This window comes from Monopterus albus, unplaced genomic scaffold (assembly GCF_001952655.1).
Source record: "Monopterus albus unplaced genomic scaffold, M_albus_1.0 scaffold42.1, whole genome shotgun sequence".
Taxonomy (NCBI): domain Eukaryota; kingdom Metazoa; phylum Chordata; class Actinopteri; order Synbranchiformes; family Synbranchidae; genus Monopterus; species Monopterus albus.
The window spans coordinates 1,460,584-1,471,891 of record NW_018127922.1 but is presented as its reverse complement, the minus strand read 5'-3'; the positions used below and the strand labels follow the sequence as shown (position 1 = coordinate 1,471,891).

Here is an 11,308-nt window from a genome sequence, read left to right as displayed (position 1 = left end):
TCACAGCATCCAGAGCTGATTGCTGCCACTCTATCCTAACCTGCTCTTCCCACCAGGTGTGCCACAGCATGATTTAGAAGCATCCCCAAACCGGTTTGGCGCTCTGCTTTGCTAAAAATGTGCTTCAAGTGTAGACTTTTCAGACGCCATATCAAGCAGCACAGAGCAGATGAGACGAGCAGAAAGTCCGACATGCAAATGATAATAGAATCTGATTAATTTCCAAAATAAAACACTAGCCTAAAACACTACAACATAAATAAACACGATTAACACGGAAAAATAAACCGTTAGATCTTCTGTAAATGTAATTCTACAAAAATGCCTATTCCAACTGAGGAAAAAGTTAGCACACCCTAGCCCCTAATAGCTAGTGTTACCTCCTTTGGCTGAAATAACTGCAGTGAGACGGTTCTTGTAGCCATCTAATAGTCTCTGACATCGGTCTGAGGGAATTTTATCCCACTCCTCAATGCAGAATTGTTTCAGCTGTGAGATGTTTGAGGGGTTTCTTGCATGTACAGCCCTTTTCAAGTCACCCCACAGCATCTCAATGGGATTCAGGTCTGGACTTTGACTCTGCCATTCCAGGACTCTCCATTTCTTCTTTTTCAGCCAGTCTTTGGTTGATTTACTAGTATGTTTTGGGTCATTGTCATGTTGCATGGTCCAGTTCCGCTTCAGCTTTAATTTTCTAACCGATGGTCTCACATGTTCTTCAAGCACCTTCTGATACACAGTAGAATTCATGGTGGATTCTATGATGGTGAGCTGACCAGGTCCTGCTGCAGCAAAGCAGCCCCAAACCATGACACTTCCACCTCCATGCTTCACAGTTGGTATGAGGTTCTTTTCCTGGAATGCTGTGTTTGGTTTACGCCAAACATGTCCTCTGCTCTGGTGTCCAAATAATTCAATTTTGGACTCATCTGTCCAACGAACATTATTCCAGAAGTCCTGGTCTTTGTCAACATTCTCTCTGGCAAATGTCAGTCTGGCCTTGATGTTTCTCTTAGAGAGCAAAGGTTTCCTCCTTGCACGCCTCCCATGCAAGTTAAACTTGTGCAGTCTCTTTCTGATTGTAGAGGCATGCACTTCTACATCAACAGTAGCCAGAGCCTGCTGTAGGTCTCGAGATGACATTTTAGGGTTTTTGGAGACCTCTTTTAGCATCTTGCGGTCTGCTCTTGGGGTGAACTTGCTGGGGCGATCAGACCTGGGCATGTTGGCAGTTGTTTTGAAAGCCCTCCACTTGTAGACTATCTTCCGGACAGTGGAATGGCTGATTTCAAAATCTTTTGAGATCTTTTTAAATCCTTTACCAGACTCATAGGCTGCTACAATGTTTTTTCTGAAGGCCTCTGACAGCTCTTTTGCTCTCACCATGGTGCTCACTCTCACTTCAACAGTCAGGAGCACACCAAACTAAATGTTTGAGGTTTAGATGGGGCAAGCCTCATTCAAAATGCTGAGTAACGATCTACTAATTATGTGCACCTGGTGTGATATACCTGTGTGTGATTTGAGCCATTTTAAGAGGGCATACATGTGAGGGTGTGCTATCTTTTTCCTCAGTTAGAATAGGCATTTTTGTAGAATTACATTTACAGAAGATCTTAAAGACTTTTCTTCAGTTTTACTTGTTTAGTTGTATTACTTTAATCTCTCTGTATTGTTAAAATTGAGATTAAATAACCATATATTAAAACATGTTACAAAATACACATGCTTTCAAAGGGTGTCCTAATTTTTTCACATGACTGTACCTATCCTACTTACGTGATAAAAGCCATAAACTTCCACAGAAATCTGGATGCAGGAAAAGTCTGATGGCAAAACGCTGCGCTTCACCTTCCACGTCTGCTTCCTCTCGGTAGGGTATGCTGCTTTGGGGACAACTAAACATGCTTTGCAATTGTGTTGTCACAAAGCCACGGCTAGTGGAAAACGGGGTAGAGGTTACAGCTGGATTTACATCTTGGCAGACACTTCAGTGAAACTATGGTCATACTGGTGGTGATATTAGAAGTTAGTCACAATGCTCTCAACTCATCTGCTTCTGTGGCTGTTTAGAGAACGACGTGAGGCAGAACACAAGTTAGAAGAACTGAAGAAGAGCCGCAGCATTGCACTGGGTCGTCAGGGAGGTTTTGAGGAGGAGATACTCCAATACAGGTGAGATATACAGATACATTGTAACATTTACACAGTACAGAGCTGAACCAAATTTGGCTGAGATGTTCATTATTATATTCATCTTGTGTCTGAGGTACATTGTTGGGGTCTCTAATACCTATAGTGATGAGAAAATACATTTCCCCAACAATTTAACATTTTCATCACATACAGTGCCTTGCGAAAGTATTCGGCCCCCTTGAACTTTGCGACCTTTTGCCACATTTCAGGCTTCAAACATAAAGATATAAAACTGTAATTTTTTGTGAAGAATCAACAAGTGGGACACAATCATGAAGTGGAACGAAATTTATTGGATATGTCAAACTTTTTTAACAAATAAAAAACTGAAAAATTGGGCGTGCAAAATTATTCAGCCCCCTTAAGTTAATACTTTGTAGCGCCACCTTTTGCTGCGATTACAGCTGTAAGTCACTTGGGGTATGTCTCTATCAGTTTTGCACATCGAGAGACGGAAATTTTTGCCCATTCCTCCTTGCAAAACAGCTCGAGCTCAGTGAGGTTGGATAGAGAGCGTTTGTGAACAGCAGTTTTCAGTTCTTTCCACAGATTCTCAATTGGATTCAGGTCTGGACTTTGACTTGGCCATTCTAACACCTGGATATGTTTATTTGTGAACCATTCCATTGTAGATTTTGCTTTATGTTTTGAATCATTGTCTTGTTGGAAGACAAATCTCCGTCCCAGTCTCAGGTCTTTTGCAGACTCCATCAGGTTTCCTTCCAGAATAGTCCTGTATTTGGCTCCATCCATCTTCCCATCAATTTTAACCACCTTCCCTGTCCCTGCTGAAGAAAAGCAGGCCCAAACCATGATGCTGCCACCAACATGTTTGACAGTGGGGATGGTGTGTTCAGGGTGATGAGCTGTGTTGCTTTTACGCCAAACATAACGTTTTGCATTGTTGCCAAAAAGTTCAATTTTGGTTTCATCTGACCAGAGCACCTTCTTCCACATGTTTGGTGTGTCTCCCAGGTGGCTTGTGGCAAACTTTAAACGACACTTTTTATGGATATCTTTAAGAAATGGCTTTCTTCTTGCCACTCTTCCATAAAGGCCAGATTTGTGCAGTATACGACTGATTGTTGTCCTATGGACAGAGTCTCCCACCTCAGCTGTAGATCGCTGCAGTTCATCCAGAGTGATCATGGGCCTCTTGGCTGCATCTCTGATCAGTCTTCTCCTTGTATGAGCTGAAAGTTTAGAGGGACGGCCAGGTCTTGGTAGATTTGCAGTGGTCTGATACTCCTTCCATTTCAATATTATCGCTTGCACAGTGCTCCTTGGGATGTTTAAAGCTTGGGAAATCTTTTTGTATCCAAATCCGGCTTTAGATGTGCAAAACTGATAGAGACATACCCCAAGTGACTTACAGCTGTAATCGCAGCAAAAGGTGGCGCTACAAAGTATTAACTTAAGGGGGCTGAATAATTTTGCACGCCCAATTTTTCAGTTTTTTATTTGTTAAAAAAGTTTGAAATATCCAATAAATTTCGTTCCACTTCATGATTGTGTCCCACTTGTTGTTGATTCTTCACAAAAAATTACAGTTTTATATCTTTATGTTTGAAGCCTGAAATGTGGCAAAAGGTCGCAAAGTTCAAGGGGGGCCGAATACTTTCGCAAGGCACTGTAATGATTAAGAAACAGGGGTATCTCTTTCACTGCTGTGTGCATTCCTTTTGCTACTTGAGCATACCACATTTTTTCATTCATTTCATTAAGAAGTTACTCTTTGAATTGCAGAAAAGAGCTGCGAGAAGATCAGTATGACAAAGCTGATGAGCGCTACAGAAACAAGATGATCATAATGAGGACCACAGAGCTGGTCATTAAAGATCTGGATCTCTACTACAAGGCCCTTGATCAGTAAGTGTAGCCCCAACATGTACACACACACACACACACACACTTATGGTAGGTATTAACCACAATATTTTTCATTCCATACAAATGATGATCACTTGAATGATGATCAGTTGTCTGGCATAACAAATCGGTTGCGTTAGTGGAGAGGATGGTTCTAGTAGGAGGAAATCTGAGAGACATTATTAAGCCTGGGATAATATGTACAGACAGTGAGACAGACTGAAACCGAACTGAAAGAATGATTTCATGTAAAAGTGCAGAGGAACATGACCTATATTTGCAGTTGTACTTAGCAGTATGGCAATATGGTGATATCTTAAAAGCACAGAAAATACTGCTCCTTATCATTTTGCACTTGGATCCATTATGTAGACATACACTATGTTCTGTTGTATTAGAGTGGTATTTTCAGTAATGTGGGCTTTAAAAAGGAAGGCATAGAGTCTCTGACTTAATAAATTGAGATAGTTCTCCAGTATTTCTGGAAGCAAGAAGATAAGAAACATCATTTTTTTAATACAAAAGTGCTGAATGACTTTTTTTTTTAATGGCAAAGGATATTTGTCTTGGTTGGAATGGTTATTCACATAAGGAGCTCCATTAGTTCACTCCGATGCATTTGAAATGTACAAATATGGTAAACACTGTTGAATAATAGTTTATATAGATTATGAGAAGAAACATGGCACTAACACACACCAGCAATGTAGCATTTTTAACAGATCAGTTACCTGTATGCACTGTAAATGGCACCATTTTGAATCCTGCAACTACAACTTTGAATAAAGTCACAACATTTAATCAGCTCTGCAAGACGCCTACATTTGGCCGGCTAATGACGAGCAGTTTCAAGTTATCAGACTTTGATCCTCAAAATTAGGTCACCAAAGCCACTACAAAGTTGGTTGGTTGTTGGCTCAACATCCGCTGCATGATGTTGGGGAAACCAAGCTTGTACAGTGATGTCAGTCCTGTTGTCACTCTTCCAGGTAATGACACCGGCATTGAAGGGTTCAGTGGTTAAATATTTGACTATTACTAATAAGAGCAGAGTGGTGTTGCAGTAGGTAATGCCCCTTTCACAGCTAGTAGGGTCGGTTGTTGAACTCCTAGCTCTTTGGGACCATATCATATAATTTCTTTCAACATATCACCTTAACACACTTAGTGTAGACTTACTGTATTTGGGGCAGTGAAGCACCTGATTCTGTTAATGTGTGAAGCTAATGTCATCTCATTACTTGATGCTAACAAATCTCTGCTTGACGTTCAGTTTCATTTCAAGACATAGTGATGTCACTTATCATTCAGTCTGTCATTATTACCTTAACCGTCCAACTTTGCAGCTGCCGCTGATAAATAAAATGCTATTGCCAGTGCTGATATAAACATTTCATACAGCAATCTGCTTTTATTTTATTTTCTTTGGATATATGAATAATTCCGAACAGATTGTCTCATTAAGGATGAAAGCGAGCCTCAGTAAGGAAGTGTTAGCTCACATTCTCAGATACCATCTAAGAAAAGAGCAGAAACATCATTTATTCATGTGTGGTTTAGTCAAGGCATCAGCATTTGCACTGTTATCAAGATTAAAAGCAGGCTTTAGCAGTCTCACAGCAGACCAGGCATCCAGGTCATGGTTTCTGTCTGAATACACAGATGATTGTTTCATGGTAAGATGTTTTGATTTGAAGGGGAAAATTTCAAATGAAACTTCCTCTGTCATTCATTCTGCAACAGATTGACGTGTGCATGTTTTGTCAAAACCCTGAAGACAATGATGTGACTGTAACATACAGTATATATAGTCAAGTTCATAAATATTGGAACAATGATACCTGTTTTGGCATTTGGCCTCTGTATACCACCACACTGAATTTGAAACGAAATACACCAGATGTTAAGGAAGTCAAGGGGTTTGACAAAAGTGTGGCATTAACCATTCAGGAAATACAGCCATTTTCACACACCCATTGGCTCATAAGTAATGGAACAAACTGACATAATTAGAAACATAAGGATTGTCTTTAATACTTGGATGAAAATCCTTTGCAGCCAGTGAACCCATGGACGTGACCAAATGCTGGGTTTCCTCCCTCAAGATGCTTTGCCAGGCATTTACTGCAACTACCTTCAGCTGCTGCTTGTTTGTTTGTTTGCCTTCAGTAAGTGAAAAGCATGCTTTATTGGGCTGAGATCAGGTGACTGACTGGGCCAGAGAAGAATAGTCAATTTCTTTGCTTTGAGAAACTCTTGGGTAGCTTTCGTTGTATGCTTTGAGACATTATCCATCTGCAGTATGAAGTGGCATCCTGTCAGTTTTGCAGCATTTGGCTGAATCTGAGCAGAGAGTATAACCCTTTCAGAATTCACCCTGCTACTTTTATCAGCAGCCAGTTCATCAACAAACACCAGTGAGCCAGCTCCACTGGCAGGCATTCATGCCCATGCCATAACACCATGTTTGACAGGTGATGCGGTATGATTTTGATCATGAGTGGTTCATTTCCGATTCAGTGTGGTGTTGTACAGAGCCCAAATGCCAAAGAACGTATAATTGTTCCAATATTTATGAACTTGACTTTACATTATTAGTATCTTGCATAGAGTTGAATACGTCCACACACACACACACACACCCTCACATCCACAAACCAGTGTTAAATCTTCCTATGTTTTGCTTCTTTTGTAAATGTCCTGCATTTATTGTTTTCTTTACTCGACCATCCTGTTAACATGCTGTTTTATGTTGTCATTTAAAAAAAAAGTTCAGTATTCACGAACAAAACAACCTATAAAGTCCAAGAGACGAAAATCGGTTTTATTGATCTCATCAGCAGTATATTGTATCTTAAACCTAACTGCTGAGTCAGCAGTTATTTAGGTAGATTACATTGTGACAAATTGGTGAATAAGAGCTCCTTCTATCTTTTCTTCCGTTCGTCATGGTTTTTCTGATAATTCACCATATGTGGGCTTTGGAAGAAACACTTTGGGGTATTCTGTTATCGTTATGGTGTTTTCAAACCACAGAGTTGCTAGAATATAGATAAAATGTTTCTTGGTATTCAGGAAAAGAATGTTAAGTTGAACTGGTGTTATGTTAGCTTTGTCATGTGCTCTATCAATATTAGATTGATATGGTAAAAAAAACAAATTGCTGTTGTTACATTTTGCAACCAAATGATCAGAATATGACTTTGCCATTCGAAGTCTGCAGCAGTAAATTTGTTTAACCGCATTAAGCTTTGTGATGGCTATCTTTGTTAGTTTGTGTTATCTGCCATTTTTTTCTGTATGCTTGCACACTGCTGTGTGGTCTTCACGAACCAACCGAGAGTTTAATCTACCATGTGCTCTAATCCGGCCTCATGTTCTGTCTCTGTGTTCTCCTTTTCATCTGTGACACCCAGCATGAATACTGGTTTGTATCCTGTTGTTTCCCTGCACATTTTTTACTGTATTGCACCAGGCCACATGAAGGTCAACCAGATTTTTCTTTTATACAACATGCCATTCATTCAAAGCACATGTAGCCGTTGTGAACTTTTGAAAAAGTAACGACAGACAGAAGATGGCCAGTGTGGTGTGACTTATCTACTGTTACAATATTTTATACTGTGTGCAATTTGATATTTATAACTCTAGTAAATATTTAGTTTGTAAAAAAAAAAAAAAAAAAAAAAAAAAGTTGTTATTGTGTTTTTATTTTTCACAGAACAATCATGAAATTCCACAGCATGAAAATGGATGAGATCAACAAGATTATCAGAGACCTGTGGCGGAGCACCTACAGGGGTCAAGGTGAATCTCACTTTTAAAAAATTTTTGTCATCTGTCAGTGTGTCACCACTTTCTCCTGCCTGCTTTCCAGACATTGAGTATGTGGAGATCAGGTCTGATATGGATGAGAATGCATCTGCGGGAGCAAGGCGTAGGGTTTACAACTACAGAGTAGTTATGGTGAAAGGAGACACAGCTCTGGATATGAGAGGACGCTGCAGTGCTGGTCAGAAGGTACTAGAGAAGTGTTTTGTTGTATGTGTGTATCACAAGAGGCAGTTAATTGCATTCATATAATAACATTACAATATTTTCCACTGAATTATGATGTAAGCAAATGGTGTACAAATCAGCAGTCCATATGTTTGTTTTTTTTTCTTTTGAGTAATTTATTCTAGTTTTTGTCCCAAATGTGTCTGTGTGTCTAGGTGTTGGCATCCCTGATCATCCGTCTCGCTCTGGCAGAGACCTTCTGCCTAAACTGTGGGATCCTGGCCCTGGATGAGCCCACCACCAACCTGGACCGGGAGAACATTGAGTCACTGGCACACGCCCTTGTAGAGTCAGTATACAGTATAAACACACTATACTTGTGAGGACCAACACTGACACGATGACCTGATCCCTAGCTTTATTTGAAACCTAACCCTAATTGAAGCCTTAAAACCAAGTCTTCATGTTCAAACAGACAGTTGAAGAAGTGAGGATCACCTTAAATAATAGGTCTGAAACTCTGGGTAGAAGGGTAGTAGGGTAAAAGTCCAGAAATACAGACACAGTGACTTGTGCAACCTGCTGGCTCTGTGTCCCCAGCCCTTCTTTGGACTGGCTAAAGCTCTGCACCAACAATGTGCAAAAGGATGCTTTGACATGGACATGTTACTATAGATCAGGCGTACTGAAATGGCAGACTCCAATCTAGATCCAGACCCAAAGAGGTTTCCATCCGGATGGTGAAGTGTGTGAGCATGAGCCATAATAATTTTGTGTACTTTCTGTGCTATTTTTGCTCTCCCTCCCCAGAATCATTAAGAGTCGCTCTCGCCAGCGTAACTTCCAGCTGCTGATCATCACCCACGATGAGGACTTCGTGGAGCTGCTGGGGCGCTCCAGCTACATTGAGCACTTCTATCGCATCCGTAAGAACCAGGACCAGAACTCTGAAATCGCAAAGTGCAGCATCAGCTCCCTCTCCTCCTATGTCCACTGAGCAGACAACTGACTATTTAAATCCTGGAAATACACAGTAAACCTTGATATTTAGGTTGGGCAAAGTTCATGCTCAGTTCATTGAGTTCAAAAGAAGTTCAAATGTCTTCAGGGTTTCTGGGGCATAAAGAAAATTACTTTCTAGTCAGTCCTTGTGTTACTAGCTGGAAAGTTAGATGCTCTGCACGCTACTTAAGCTATGCACGCCAAAGAGTCAAATACCCATAATTCAAAATAGAATATTTCAATTTGCAATGCATTCATCAGTTCAACAAGGGCAAATTCTGTACCATGTTTTTCTCCATCCAGCTGGAAAACGTTTCAAGGAACTCTCTGGAAGCGTACTGTGTTTCTAATACTCCTTTGAAAGTCACAGCTCAGTAACTCAGACTTCATCATCACATCCTGTATGTCACCTAGAAAGTAGTAGGTGAGGTGCCTTTGAAAAACCCATACATTCAGAGGTCATAAAAACACAGAATCTAGGGCAGACTGGGTGATCTGATTAACTCTGATGTGTGTGTAATTCTGTTTATAGATATTAAATATTTAAAATGTCTTAATTGTTCTTGAAGTGTTTAATGGATCAGGATGGTTTTATATTTTCATGTGAACTACATGGATGCCTTCAGTCTTTACAAAGTGTCCATGGCTATCACATGACCGGCAGCGGCAACAGAAGAACCTGTGGTGTAACATTATGGATTACAGTTGTATTTTTCATCTATGTGAAGGACATGGAATGTCATATACTGTAAGACTCTTTAATTGGAGTGAAGGTTTTTTTTTTTTTTATTCTTTTAAGTTCAGAGAAACACGGCAACGTTTTGGTGAAGTTGCTCATCAACCACCAAATCTTATCATCTTATTTCCCTGCATTTTGTTTGTGTGTGTGTGTGGGTGAGTGTGTGTGTGTAATGAGGGGAAATGCCTAGAAAAGGCGTGGCAAAGCAAATGGCAAATATAAATTGTTCTAAGTCAAGGTCTCAGTGAGGTGCAACTTGGCAACTGAAAGATCAGTTTAAAGGCTTCTTGAAAAAGCGTCATCCAGACATTGACGACCAACGAACAACTGTTGTGAAGATGACTGTGCTTCTGCTGGGATCCACTGTGGCACTGCTGCTACTCTCAGCTGTTGCCTCTCCTGTTCGTAACACCTCTCCCTCATATGACAATAACCTAAACCTAAACCATATAATTGATCTGGTTGGAGAATACAATGGATCTCTGAGAAGGGTAAGCATAACTATTTTCTTGCTTGTTAAATTGTTTTTGCAGCAGTTTCTTGGTGCATAATCCTGTTAACAATGGAAAAAAATAAGCGTTTCCATTATGTGCTGCAGGAAATCGTGCAGGATGTGCGTCCTCTGGTTGAAGCTGGATGAGAACCTTCTGTTTTTGTTTTTTTTCTCATTTTTAATTTTTGCTCATAGGTCAGATGCTGTGATGTTTGGCAAAACGCCTAGTACTAGTTTGATTGATTTATATTTATGTTAGTCTTGTATCAGGAACAAAACAAGGTAACTTAAGAAGCTAAATTACAGTGAATATTGTCTAATAAATTTTTTTAATGTGCTGTTTTTTTTCTTATGTCCATACAGGATGTGTTCTACTGCAAAGTGCATGATATCCTGAAGAACTATGTCAACGTCAGCCTGACTGTGAGGAAGACTGTGGGGAATTTGAAGATATTTATCAAACACCAAAAAAAAGTGCATGATATCCTGAAGAACTATGGCAAGTTCAACGAGACTGTGAGGAATTTGAATATGTTTATCAAACACAAAAACGTAAGCATAACCTTTGACAGCCCACTTTTCAAATCAGAAAGGTTAAATCTATGTTACAAAGGTCTAAAGTGGAAAAAGATATAGGCTGAAAGCTGGTGTGCTCACCCCTGTTTTTTTTCCTCTTTCAGGCAAAGTGTCCAGACTTGCTTAAAGATGTGGAACTAACAGATTTCTATGAACTCACTTTCTTGTTCAAACATCTCACCACTTGCATCCAGAAGAGAAACTTCAGCATGGAAGCTGGTGTGCTCACCCCTGTTTTTTTTTTGTCCAGTGTCCAGACTTGCTGTCCAGACATGTGAAACCAACAGAATTCCCTGCACTCACTGTCTTGTTCGAACATCTCATCACTTGCATCCGGAATAGAAACTTCAGCAGGGGCAACAAAAGCAAACAGTGAATCCTCCCAGACCTGTGACCATCAGACATTCTCTAAAGCTTGACATTGACAATGAGAC

The 11,308-nt window shown here is 40.1% G+C and overlaps 1 protein-coding gene across 4 annotated transcripts in view; it reads left to right on the top strand.

Moving 5' to 3' along the window:
• Positions 1-9,796, top strand: part of rad50 (RAD50 homolog, double strand break repair protein) — a 28,587-nt gene extending 18,791 nt beyond the window's left edge. For all 4 annotated transcript variants that reach the window (XM_020599850.1, XM_020599851.1, XM_020599853.1 and 1 more), the window contains exons 23-28: positions 2,074-2,175; positions 3,943-4,065; positions 7,787-7,872; positions 7,943-8,085; positions 8,280-8,413; positions 8,875-9,796. In XM_020599850.1, coding sequence (XP_020455506.1) covers positions 2,074-2,175; positions 3,943-4,065; positions 7,787-7,872; positions 7,943-8,085; positions 8,280-8,413; positions 8,875-9,061 — 775 coding nt within the window. In that variant the 3' untranslated portion in view covers positions 9,062-9,796. The remainder of the gene's footprint in view (positions 1-2,073; positions 2,176-3,942; positions 4,066-7,786; positions 7,873-7,942; positions 8,086-8,279; positions 8,414-8,874) is intronic.
• The last annotated feature ends 1,512 nt before the right edge of the window (positions 9,797-11,308 follow it).